The sequence below is a fragment of the Octopus bimaculoides genome, chromosome 23, assembly GCF_001194135.2.
Source record: "Octopus bimaculoides isolate UCB-OBI-ISO-001 chromosome 23, ASM119413v2, whole genome shotgun sequence".
NCBI lineage: Eukaryota > Metazoa > Mollusca > Cephalopoda > Octopoda > Octopodidae > Octopus > Octopus bimaculoides.
In genome coordinates, this window is record NC_069003.1 from 36429154 (window position 1) to 36443725 (window position 14572).

Consider the following 14572-nt stretch of genomic DNA (forward strand, 5'->3'; position numbering starts at 1 on the left):
TAAAAGACACCATTTCGAGTGTGGCCGTTTTCGTGCGGGTGACACGTAAAAGCACCCACTACACTCTCTGAGTGGTTGGCGTTAGGAAGGGCATCCAACTGTAGAAACTCTGCCAAATTAGATTGGAGCCTGGTGTTGCCATCCGATTTCACCAGTCCTCAGTCAAATCGTCCAACCCATGCTAGCATGGAAAGCGGACGTTAAACGATGATGATGATGATGATGATGGGGATTGGCCATTGTCCTTTGTATGCTTTCCAGGCACAGGTCAGATTCCTGAGGTTGATGTTCAGTTTCAATATCTGTAATAAATACAAGAGTGTGGAAGGTGCAATGATTGGTCTTTGTCCCATTGAAAGAGACAGGTGTGAAAGCTGCTCTTCATTTCTCTGATTATGGACTCTGTGGACATTGTTGAGCGGCTCTTCCACCTAATTTGATAACTTCAGAGACAGACAAAGTGTAATAGAGATCTGGTGGCATGTCTAACCCGTTAGTATTTAAACCTGCCCTATCCAGTCCAAATATTCTACCTGTCCAGATGTTCAAAGTGGCCAGGTATGGCCTTTCACACCTACCCTACAATGTTATTCTAAAAATAAACAATCACATCAATTCAAAACAATGTGAACAAGGGCACTCAGAGAGCACAGATCTCTGCCAAGGCAACACCAATGTCTTCTCAATGATTAGCCAGAGATGATTTTTAAAATGAAAATATCTGAAATCATCTTGACTGCTCTCACAAATGAGAATACTAAAAATGAACCCAACCGCTCTCACAAATGAAGTAAAAAAACAGGAAAAATAATCCAGAATCCTTGTCTGGAACCAGATCGATCCCAAAATCTAATCAGTTCGTGCCAGTCATGAGGCCAAACATCTCTGAAAGTTTCATCTGAATCTATCCAGCAGCTCTTGAGATATCTTGTCCACGGACAAACTAACAAACAAACATAACTGAAACAATACCTCTGCCGCCATTAAAGCACAGGTAATAAACAAACATTACATTTGACAGAGTCACCTGGCTGTTAAAGGATTAACAGAATTAATCAAAAATAAGAGACATCCTTCTCTTCCAATTATGTTTCTATATTTATCATCATTAACTACACTCTCTGAGTGGTTGGCGTTAGGAAGGGCATCCAGCTGTAGAAACTCTGCCAAATCAGACTGGAGCCTGGTGTTGCCATCCGGTTTCACCAGTCCTCAGTCAAATCGTCCAACCCATGCTAGCATGGAAAGCGGACGTTAAACGATGATGATGATGATGATGATATTTCTCTTTTGATAACAAATCTCACTCATATTCGTACCTTAGCAGGAAAAAAAAAAAGCAACAACTTTTTTGTTTACCATTCAGGGATTGATAAATCAATACCAATAATATGATAAAACCGTCACAGCTGGTCCCAAGTTTGGCTGAGAAAGAAGGGGTGTGGTAGGTGTAGGGCTAACAGGTCAGCACTATCAACTTCCTACATGGCTACTGAAATACCAACAAAAAAAACAACAAAAAAACAAAATTGGTCCTGGTAAGGAGCGGTAATACTCAGGGACTGCATATGCAGATTGCTACAGTTGGGGCAACAACTGCAATCCATGGCCAAAGATTGAGACACATGGACATCTCTTGTTGAAGTCCTGTATGCCACATTTCGAGTTAAAGGATTAGGAAGAAGTAATGTGATCAAAGACCCAGCGTTTAACAATGCAACAAGTCTAGCAACAACAACAACAACAACAACAACTATTAATGAATAATTATAATAATTATAATATATACGAGTAAATTAATTGATTTTAGTTTGGGTGAGAAGAGTAGCAATTGCTGGCCTAGTTTTTGAGCCCACTTTTCTTTCTACAATGCTAAACCTTAAACTTAAAAAGCATCAATGTAATCAGGGCCCATCAGGGTTTTCCTTTTTTAATACTCTATCCTTAAGAATTATTTGTCAGTAGTAGTAGTAGCAGCAGCAGCATTAGTAGTAGTGACTGCAACTGATTTATCTGTGAAGCTAAGCTTCTCATCGCCATGCCAACAACACTGCAGTGTGTTGCTAAGATGCTGTTATCTTCACTTTGAAAAGCTTGAGAACAAAAACGCTTTCCAAGAGATTTCCTGTTGTCCTTTCACTCCACCACTGACCACTCTCTTGCCTCCCCTCCATCATAATAATGAAATTATTGGGATTCAGGTTTTTAAAATGAAAATACGACATCTTTTTACAACAAAATCAATGACAATCGTTTCTGCTAAGGAAAGGATCAGATCGGACAGGAGAAGGACAGAAGTAAAGTGTTTCGTAAGAGTGTGATGCGAGATGGTTGTAGATACAAGGCCTGAATTGTATCTATTGAATTAGGGGACTACATTGACCCCACTGCTCAACTGATACTTATTTAATTGACCCCGAGAGAATGAAAGGCAAGGCGAACCTTGGTGACATTTAAACTCAGCTGTAATGCTGCCCAGCCTGCAACCATTTCTGCCAGCTCACTGCAGCAGTAGCAGTAGTAGTAGTAATAATAATAATAATAATATTTGAGAGAGCAAAAAATTGGTACAACCATAAACCCGAAGGCATCATCGAAAATGATAATGCAAAGTTCCTGTGGGATTTTATGATTCAATGCCTAGATACCCTCAATATGTTGAGTGTAAGTCCAGTCTTTTGAGTTGATAAATTCAATGCTATGGTTCACAGTTTTATGCTTGAATTCATTGCCCACAATTTCTGGGATATGATTATAAGCTTGCCACAAGTCACTGAAGATAGTGGTTCCTGGAAGAACTGAGTGTTGTATGCAATCCTTGTTTACACTCCTTATGTGCATGTGCAGCACCTTTGGTTACTATGGAAACAGAGTTCTTTGCAATCAGCTATGGAACACGTGGTGCTTCTTTGCTTACGAATGCTAACAGAGCTTTACGGTGACGTATAAAATACTCGCTTCTGAATGGCTAAAATTGTATACTGAATGGCTAAAATACCCAAATTTTGCAAACTTTAAAGGCTAATAACTTTTTAATTATATTTTGTTGTGTCTGGGGAGAGTTATTCTCTTTTAGTCCCTTATAATTGAACACACTCACTGGTAAAATTTCCACTTATTTCTTTTATTTTTGTAAATTTTTTGTTGCGTCTGGCAACCTTTTCAATAGTTTTGACTCAACTTTTAATTATAAATTTATAGGAAAAATGAATTTCATTTTCATAATTAGTATACAAAACTTAATCCATATCCCAAATTTGAAAACAATTGGAATAAAATCGTAGACAGTGACGATAACCACAAAGATCCAAGCATAACAAAAGTGTATGCTGTTTTCTTCATTGCTTCAATAAATTTTTGCATGCACAAACTGATTATAGTGGTGAGCAATGATGGTAAGAGGGAGAGGGAGAGAGAAAGACAAAGAGGGAGAGAGAGAGAGAGGGAGAGGGAGAGAGAGAGAAAGAGAGAGAGCTGAGGTGTCCCATTGAACCAGATTAGTCATAAAGATGAAATAAGCTTTAAAGACATAGAATGGAATGGGATGGGCTAAGAGGAATATAGGTAAATAGTCCAAATTTAAACTGTTATCACGACCACTGACCACTACAGGAGAAAATATTTACTCTCATTCCTCTCTCTCTCTCTCTCTATCTATCTATAATATTATCTATCTATATATAAAATCTTTTTCTTTACAACCATAGTAGGAGAGTGAAACTGAGTGGGCAATAACAGTTTAAATTTGGAAATTTATCTACCTACACACCTGTGTGTGTGTGTGTGTGTGTGTGTGTGTCTAGTTGTAGAAACCATGCCAGAACAGACAGCAGAGCCTGGCAAAGTGCTCTGGCTTGCCAGCTCCTATCGAACCATCCAACTCATACCAGGCGAATGGACTTTAAATGATGATGATGATGAAGACATATAGGAATGGCTGTGTGGTCAAGCTTGCTTCCCATCCACGTGGTTTAGGGTTCAGTTCCACTGCATGGTACCTTGAGGAACCAAAGCCTATGAGTGGATTTGGTAGATGGAAATTTAAAGAAGTGTGTGTGTGTGTATGCAATCCAATATCAACAATCTATATTCAGGACAAAATGTTTCTAGATGCATTAAAGAATGTAATATTTAAAGCAACTTTGCATAGAGGACCCAGACTAATTTTTTTGAGAGATTATTTAAAAATGAAAAAGTATGCGATCTATGTCAAATAAGGTATAACAATCTCCAAAGCAAAGGAATATCACTTTTAAAATGTCATAATTTAGCCCTGTTTGACCTTTTTGAACTCTTTCCCAGGTGACAAAGTGTATAACAATAATCACATAAGTTACCTAGCAAGCATTACAATCAACGACAAACAAGTTTAAGTTTAATAAACTAAAAAGTCTTTGTGAAAACCAAGCTGACTCATATCTTTCTAGAAGCTTTCATGAGTTTCTGTTATGAAGATTTATTAATAAATTCAGGTAAAAACTATTTCTTTCAAGCTACACAACACTGTTTAATAAACTACCACAAATATTTTTACAAGAACTGTTATCTACTGTTTTACTTCAACTGCATCACAGTTTAGTTAAATCTGACATTTTAACAATGAAATATATTTAGAGTGGTCACACATGCAAACACACATTGTGAAATGTCTTACACAGTTATGTCTGGATTGACTACTGTGACCACTGGCAAGGCAGACAAGACCTACTTTCTAACTGCTAACATTTGCCAGTCACTAGAATATTCTAAACACTGAATGGACTTTTAAACCAAACAGACAGGTTACTGAACTCATACAACAAAGTCGAAATACATCCGTTCACATACGAACAATGAAAATGGATATAAAAACGTTTTCCCTTAATAAATAAAGTAATGACACTGTTGATAAACTGAAACTTCATTGATCTTTGGCATAAGCCTCAACAATAATTTCATTATGTCCATACTATCTATTATCTTTCATCTTTTATTGTTTTAGTCATAAGACTGTGGTGGCCATGCTGGAGGATTACCTTGAAGGGTTTAGCTGAACAAATTGATCTCAGTACTTTTTAAAATTTGGTACTGGCTCTATTGGTCTCTTTTGTTGAACTGCTAGGTTATGGGGATGTAAACAAACCAACACCAGTCAAGTAGTGGAGAGACAAACACACACACACACACACAAAAGTGATGGGCTTCCACAGTTTCCATCAACTAAATTTACTCAGATGGTCATGGTCAATGCGACAATCACACACTACACACCTTCCTTCCTAACACTGCTGTAAACAGCAAAAGTGAGCTAGAACGTTAAAATTTAGTGTGCAGGCACAGCAGAGTTCAAGGTCAATCATTGCCGAGCAGCTTTACTCTGCATGCTTTAGCTTTGTTACCATGGCAACAGTCCGGATACTTATTGATCAGACCTCATATTATATGTATACACTTACACACACACACATACATGTAGGACTGTGTGTATATATACATAGATATAGATATGGGTGTGTCACTATATATATATGTGTGTGTGTTTTATGTGTGTGTGTTTATATATATCTAAAGTTATAGAAAATGGAATGGTGTCTCGTAGAAGCAGCTACAATATTACTGTTTATTTTATTTTTCACAACTGCTGTTCAGAAGGCAATGATGGGAGGGGAAGGAAGGAAGGAAGAATGGTAGGAAATTGGGTAAAGAATGCAGGAAATATGGAGGGAGCTGAATGAATTATGTATATATATATATATACATATGTACAGTAGGGATATCTTAGCACCGTTAAGTTCTCAGAAAGTCATACTCAATTTCCATGGTTTAAAGGTTAAAAGGTTTATGCGGAAATAATTAAATGGATGTGAGTTGTGTGGTGGCTTTTGTAGGAATGTATTGAAGGATGTGAAAGATAGGGCTTAATAAGGGTAAATCAGAGGATATAATTACATCCTTTGATAATGAATCTGAAGAGAGAGAATTAAAAAATATGTCCAGCCTAGATGTAGTTGAAGAAAAGGGGTTATGAGAGAAGTAGGGTACTTTATTCCCTGTTTCCATGGTTGGATGTTTTTTTTAAGGGAGACATAAACATCACTGCTAAAATGGTGTCAATGGGGTGACACATAGATATAAACACACACACACACACCTTTCATTCATTCAGTTTACATCTGATTTTCCATGCTAGCATGGATCGGATGAATATAAATTGATCAAGGTATTGTCTTACACTCGGTTGCCCTTCCTGCAGCTAACTCTTACTTGATTTTCAGATAAATTAAAGAAAAAGGGACATATATGAACCCACTATTGGTAGTAATTTATTTAATTGTAATAAATCTGTGATGACACAACATGCTGTCACTTGTTCTCTGGCCCCAACTTTGCTGCATTGGCTGCAAACCCAGGTATCACTGCCCATTACACAGAGGAGAGAAAAATAAAGAAATACAGGAGTCTGACCGTCCACTAAATTGATTTAAATCTTGAGACCTGGTATTTATGATACTGAAATATTTCCATAACAAAAATAAAGTCTGTTTCATTTATATTTATTATTTATAATCGTGACTGTCATAACCAAACCTGACAATGAAAACTTTTAGTTAACAGTTAGGAGACCATGAGAGTTTGGTTCTCAGCTACCGCCAGTTTATTATAAGCTCAAGGCCAAATCAGAACACTTAAAAACCGGCTGCCAGTGGGAAAAACCTGCCTGGCAATAATTTTGTTCTTACATCTGAATCTGTTGAATTATTGCAGAAGAAATTCCAAATGTGGCAGCAAAGATTAGAATCAAGAGATTTTCAAGTAAATCATTCTCTTTTTTATTTCTTTCCTACCTTCTGCACATCCTCTGTATCCAATCCTACCCACCTTTAATGATATCTTGCATACATTTCTTCTTCCATGTCCCTGCCAATGCAGTCTTTGATCTTAAACACTACAACCGATTCCTCTGCTAATAATGTCTAGTTTATCTCTCAATTTCTCTGTTACCACACCATTCATAGACACACAAACATTACACAACCAGTGAAGCCTCCAACCTTCACTAATCCCCTTCATTTCTCTCCAACCTTCACTAATCCCCTTCATTTCTCTCCAACCTTCACTAATCCTCTGCATTTAGTGCCTACATCTCACAATCATCAGATGACAGGGTGCAGCTGTTTGGACGTTGATGATTTGGCATGGCTGACCAGACATTCAACCTGTTCTGGTGACAGACCATTTTGGAACTGGGGAGCCGCATGCATGCACATGCCAAAATATACAGATACAGATTGAGAGATGGAGAGAGAGAGACAAACATTACAATTTATCAGTTGGACATAATTAGCATAAAAGTTTTCCATCTCTTCATACACATAAAGAGAAAGAGAGAGGTAAAGAGAGAAAGAGGGAGAGAACAAGACGTAACATTAATACATCAGAGGCCAAAGAAGTCAGTCTTGAATCAGTGAATGGCAAAACAGCGTTGCCAAAAATGTCTCTTATTCCACAACCAAGTCGTATTGTTGTATTGCTTGTTTGTGACACAGCAAAGTCTAATCCACCGTTTGCTCTCAAAGCAAGAATCCCCTGGTTGCCATTAAATGTAATAGATCCTTGATGTTTTCCTGCCCTTTTCTTATTCTCAGTTATACTTTCAGAGCAGTCTTCTTAACTGCTGATTCAGTTGCCTTGGTAACAGAAACCATCAATTACTTGAAATACAGAAAGTTACTTATTTTACAACTCGTCTGACTACTAAAAACTGGTACATCTACGCTCAAGTCACCAGAAGGAAAATGGGGGGTAGGTGGAAAAAAAAAATTTGTAGTCTCCAGTTCAATTTACATGTCTACCCTTAACTATGACCATGAATCTTGGGTAGGGATCTAAAGAATACGACAGGTTTTAAAAGAAGAAATAATAGGAGAACTTACCATCAAGGAATGCCAGGGTATCAGTTCTCTCAACAGCATTATCTGAAGAATATGAAAAGTCTGCTTAGAGACATCAATGAATGATACAAACTACGAAATAAGTACAATCATCATCACCATCATCATCAATATCAATGTCCATTTTTCCATGCTTGATTATGGTGGATGAAGTTTATTGAGGTGGATTTTTTACAGCTGGATGCTTTTCCTGTCACCAACTCCCATCTGTTTCCAAGTAAGGTAATATTTCCCAATGACTGGACACGTCTTCATAGATCCTTACGCGAAGAACGACTTTGCATTTCATCCTTTGAGAGTCAGAACCGAAAGAACCAATACAGAAGCCACTTGGCATCTCCAATGCACCACCCTAGATTGCTACCTTTTGTTTTTGTGACCCTGAAAGGGTAAAAGGTCAAGCTAACTGTGGTAGAATTTGAAACCACAATACAGAGAACCAGAAAAAATACTGCAAAGCATTTTCATTAGTGTAGCTAGGGGTCAGGTAGGGGTACAGTCTGCCCAAGGCAATGCCTTTTCTTATGGGGCAGCACTTTAAAGTTTCCTGTATAAGCCTGTATAGGCTTGGAGCCCCCCACCCACCCAATGGACAAAGCAGGGCAGGGTGTCAAGGGGGCCCCCACTCTTGGTAACACACACCCTAGGTGCCACTGGGCATTCTGTTCAACACTCTAAGAATTCTGACTATTTGCCATGTTATTCTTAGATAATTTTGAGATCAAATTTCTGCCATAAAAATAAATATTAATCTAAGATATATTTATTTAGGATGGAAATTTGATCTTTGCATAGAACTGAAAGTCAGGAAATACATGGCTAAAATACAGATGAAGTTTTATATTTGTTCCAGGCAAAGAGAGAGAAAAAAATGCCTAACTTGGGGAGTAGAGAGGGAAATGGCATTTATGAAAAGCAACTTTGAAATTAATTTCATAATATACGATTGGAGAAAGGCTTTTTTTAATAGGGACTGAAGTTTTAATTAGTGAAATTGTGGAATCTGACTGCAAAAGGATTAATGTAATCTTTCATGTTACATTCACTTAAATTTTATATTCAAATAATATTTAACCCATCTGCTACCATATTTCTGTTGAGGTGCTGAGTTTCTTCAAATTGATTTTAAATATAGCAAAGAATTTAGTAAAATAACTTAGTTATCATTCAGCTGGTGTTAGGAACATAAATTGTGTCTAAGATTTGGTGGAAGATTTTAATTGATTGGTTCCAAAAGGGTTAAATCTCAAAGAGGAAGACTCGTAAGTTTATTTCTTTGAAAACGTTCGTTTTTTTAAAGTTGGCTTATGTCTATTAGAAGCTTTTAAATTAATTTAAGAAATTAAGACAGAATTGTCAAAGCAGTGGCTAAAACACTGAGCAGTATTTCTTCTGACTCATAACGTTCTAAGTTCATATTCCACTACACTCAACTTTGCTTTTCATCTCTTTAGGATCAATGAAAGTACAAATGATGTAATGGGATTGGTGTAATTGGTAAAACCCTCCAACGCTCACTAAAATAGCTGGCCTTGTGTCAAAATCTGAAACAATCAATAAAGCAAATCTATAATCAGATTAATTACAAATTGAAGATGAAAACTGTCCAAAGTAGGAGTCAAAGGTTTCATAACTCTTTATGTGTGATACTACTACTACTACTACTACTACTACTACAGGCATAGGTTGTTCTAAATTAAGAATTTTTTTATGGGTGTTCTATTTAAATAACTTCTCTAGGTGCAGCCAACCTTTGTTGCCCACACCTCCTACCTAACATTTATCCCTTCCTCTCACTTTTCCCTTTAGCCCACCACCTCCACTTCTAGATCCCACATCCAAATTCCTAGTTACCTCCCACTTCATTCCTAATGTACACCCTACAATGATGTCACCACAAGCCAGTAGAACGAAGGAAGGGCAGCACAAGGGGTGGTTTGTCTTTATCGGAAGATGTGACACCAGAATATCTGTTGACCTGCAACACTTCTGTGCAGTGTTTCACTGGGTAATTTTAATATCTCTTTTTGCTTTTAAAGAAAAAGAAAATGCCTATGGGTTGCTCTGAGCAACATTGCCAAAACTTAACATTTCATCTCCAGACCACTGCTGCTTCATTATCCATCAATGACAAGAGACAATACCGACCGTCTCCAGAAAACAAAATGTCGGTAAAAAAAACAAAACAAAAAAAAAACCCCAGAAATATTTGTCATTTAATTGTCGTCTCTCAAACATTCCTTACTCCCCCAGACACAGCTTGTGAATGTCCCTTGAACTTTTGTTTTCTCTGTCTACTTTCCTTTACACATATATGAGAGAGACGGACAGACAGAAACAAAGAAATAGTCTATCTGAGAGAGAGAGAGGAGGAGGAGGAAGAGGAAAGACATGAACAAGGACATTAGAGATGTGATACATAATTATGATTTTGAACAATTTAATTTAATTTCTTGAAAACAGCAGCTCATAATATGAAATTTTAATAACTGAAATTTTTTGTGAGGGTGTGTGTTCTTCAAACTTTTGAAATAAAGTAATTTTATTATTTATACAAGTATGGAAAAGTGAAAATTAAAACAATGATGGATGGATGGATATATATGTATGTATATATATGTATAATACTCTCATTAGTCTCAAGATATGATTGAGTGAATGGGTACATATATAGGAGATATATGAAGTAGCAAATATTCAAAACAGTTTGCATTGTAACACACACTTCTATTAACCATTTGAAGCACACACACGCACACTCCCAAGGCTTTTACCTCTTTGTAATACTATATATGTTATTGACTATCAAAGTCCTGTTATTGATACTGTGAGACAAACTATCAGTGAGCAAATCTGGGATACAAACAATGGCTGGTGACTTTATACACGCACACACACACACTATATTGCAAGATAGAGAGAAAAAAAGAGGAGTAAATATGATTCTTCTCTGATGTCGTCATCATCATCATCAACTATTAAATTTCAACATAGCTTCTCAGATGAAGTTACTTGCCAAAGTAGGGCAACAATCCTTGTTTCAAATCTAGGAGTGTCTGATCATTGAACCACAGTGGACTCGTTTCCAAGAGGTCATAACAAGAGGAGTTGATGAAGTAAGCAGGAGAGATAAGATCCAACAACAATGGATTCCCCACAGTCTCATTGAACCTGACTGATGGGAGGGGGGAAAAAAACCTAAGAAGGAACACAGGCCCCATGGAGAAGGGCAAAGAGGAAAAACAGAAAAAGCAGTGAAATGAAATGACATTTGGTGCCTGTACAGAATCATGAAAGAACCAACAGGAGAGAGAAGTGGTTTGTGTGTACCAATTGAGGATAAGGACAGCACAGATGCATATTATGTGGCACCAGTACGGGTGCTTGTTACATAGCACCAACAAAGGTGCTTTTCACATGGCATTATTAGCATGGGCGTTTTTTATGCGACCCCACTGGTGCTGGTGCCACATAAAAAGCACCCAGTACAACCTGTAAAGTGGTTGGCATTAGGAATATAACACAAAGAAAGGTTTAGTTTTGGGCAATATGATACTGTTAATAGTTTATTCAAAATAAACAATTCTAAAATTAAAACTATACGTGTCTCGGTGAGCTTTTAAAAACCTTTACTTTCATGGTGATAGCAAATTAGGCAATTGTCTATCTTCAGTAATATCTCTGGAAGATCTGACAAATATTCTTAGCAACTGAATAGATGGACTGAGACACAAGAATTCTGAGTATTGCACAAGATACTGGGGGTGGGGTGGGGTGGGGTTGAAGACGTGGTAAGCAGCTCATAACTCAATACTTTATCCATTTAATCATTTCACTTTTACAGTAAAGGGACAAACAGACAGAATATCTATTTAAAGTGCTAAAAATAATTGATACAAGTTTCCAAAAGGAGGTTCAAGAGTAAATCAAATAAACGAAGAAGTCTGAATCCAGAGAAATACTTTCTCAACCTTTTTGTTTCAATTAATTCCGTTGAAATGATCTGCCTTAGTTCCAACCAATGAAGAATTAATTAATTAATTAATTAATGGAAAGTTTTAGTTTTGACCACTCTAAAACAGTGAATCTGTATCACAGGACTGGAAGGGGGGAGGGCGGTCAGACAGGTTGATATCAAAAGGGTTAACGTGTTCCTCTGGATTCAATTACAGAGAAACACTTTCTGAAAGCAAGCTGGGTGTCACTTTAATTTGCGTCATCGCAACTGGAATGGGAAGTTTAAAAAAGGAAAACGAAGGGAGGCAATCCTGTATAGAAGCGTTCTAGAAGAGAGACGTTGTGAGACGGTTTTGAGGAATTATGGAAAGAAGAGATGACGAGAGAAACAAAGAAGGAATGGCGAGAGTAAGACAAAGAAGAAGTTCATCAAATGTTTCTTGGTGCAGTTAATACAGTTAATAGATTCAGAGGAGTAGAAACTGTAGGATCAGTAGCAGATTCAAGATCAGGGACACATCCCTCTTACAGAAAGCCATACAGGGCAGTATGGCAAACTCACTAATTATTCTAACTGGAAGAAGCCATCTGTGGTATACATACTGTATTTTCTGGCACACAAGTCGAATCTTTCAGACCAAAATTTACAGCTAAAAAAAAGGAAGTCAACCTGTACGACAAGACAACTTTGGACAACCAAAAACTGCATATGAAATGCAGCTGGATTTGGAAAGATAGAAACTGTGTTTAAATGTTAACACACCATGTTTACACTAAATACTTTGTCGACTTGTACGCCAGAGAATACAGTATATAGTTTTAAGATGTTAACAGCTCTCCAGGATTGAAAGAATTTTGGATTTGTACATTGATGCCTTGCTAACGATTTTGCCAGCGTGCCACCCTATTGCCACCCTATAGGCAAGGTACACACGGCGTAGTGGTTAGGGTGTTGCACTCACAACTGCTAGATTGTGGGTTTGATTCCCAGACCGGGTGCCACAATGTGTTCTTGAGCAAAACCCTTCATTTCATATTGTCTCAGTCCATTCAGTTGTAAATGTAGTCACCCTATGATGAAATACCCCTCCAATCAGGGAGAAATGTTGGCCTGCTCACCTGACCAATGGGGGTGGCAGCATTCGAAAGCTAAAATGATCCTAAGTGCATTGTGACCAGTGGTGTATAACAACATCAAATAGTCTGGTCAATTCCATGATATTGGTAAAGTAAACAGTAATACATTGAGAATTTCACCAACAATTGTTTTGAATTTGCCCACAGGCACCAACTCGACAGAAACTTTAAGTACAACAACGTGATACTCATCCCAATGCTTAATACCTTAAACACACCTGTAGCTGACCATACATGACCATCATCATTTAAATCAGCTTCCATACCTGAATGGGTTGCCCAGACCAATTTCTAAGATGAACATCAATTTGAAGGTCTTTTATTTTTTTAAGATTATGAAGAACTAAAAGAAAACTTCTTACCTAAATCTTTCCGTTGTAAAGTTTTTCGTTTTCCCTGGAATGTATAAATTGCTGCTTCTCGAGACAAGTACTGAACAAACAATTCCTGAAACAGAAACAAACCATTTCACCATTAATTCTTGTAAGTCTCTTCTGAACTCAAGCATTTTTCAACTCACATTTGGTGACTTGAAACAATGTACAAGGTCACAGCACATCAGAAACTGAAATGTCATTAAAAGTTTACTTACATATCGAAGAAAGAAATGAAAAATAATAACAAATTAACAATAAAATAATCATTTTAATTAAAAAAAAAAACTGCCAATATATATATATATCTTCTTTTCATATTTCTATCTATATTATATACATGGGTCAACAAAAGTTAAATTTTATATTTCAAACAATCTCTAGAGAGAGACCAATTTTTATAAACTTTCTGTTTTCATCATTAAAATACTTGCAAACATTTTGATGTAAACTAACATTAATGAGCAGACTCAACTGACAGCAATGTGTGGACACTGAAGTAGGGAGATGAATGCCATAACTGGTAACACTTTAAGTCAGTGTGTGTCTGTATGTAAGTATGTATTTGTGTGTGTATATATGTGTGTATGTGTATGTGTATATATATATATTGTCGACAAAGTATTTTTCTGGGACTCTGAAGGATGACTGGTGGTTGCAGAAACATCGTTTTAAAACTGTATTGGCTGATCTGATATATTTGACAAAACTTGCCAGGTGGCTATATTTGCACTCCTGGTATATCTCTGGGCCTCGGGATGCTGTTGGTAGTACTGTTGCTGACAGTGTCGTTATGGCAGATATTGTGTGACTAATTGTGTTGCATCAATCTGTGCCTAGGATAACCCAGTACCAGTATATCTGGCAGGACAACAACTTCTTGATGCATGTACTTGACGTGACACAAAGTGCACAGATGCACAATATCCAATCCATAATGGACAGTTTCAGGATGGGTTAAAATGACTATCATACTGAATAAAGACTAATGCTAAATCTATCTTCATCAATTATTATATATATATTCTGTATATCAAACCCAAGGAATGTTATCTGTTTACTTGCCTCATTCTCTCTCTCTCTCTATATATATATATCTGTGTATGTGCTTGTGCCTCTCTCCCAGAGAGTGAGAGAGGGATATATATATATATATATATATATATATATATA

The 14572-nt window shown here is 37.0% G+C and overlaps 1 protein-coding gene across 1 annotated transcript in view; it reads right to left on the reverse strand.

Moving 5' to 3' along the window:
* LOC106876082 (DNA polymerase epsilon subunit 4) overlaps positions 1-14572 on the reverse strand; it is a 23297-nt gene that overhangs the window by 7434 nt on the left and 1291 nt on the right. The window contains exons 2-3 of the mRNA XM_014924490.2: positions 13388-13472; positions 7914-7955 (exon numbers count right to left, since the gene is read on the reverse strand). Of these exons, the coding sequence (XP_014779976.1) occupies positions 7914-7955; positions 13388-13472 (127 nt within the window). The remainder of the gene's footprint in view (positions 1-7913; positions 7956-13387; positions 13473-14572) is intronic.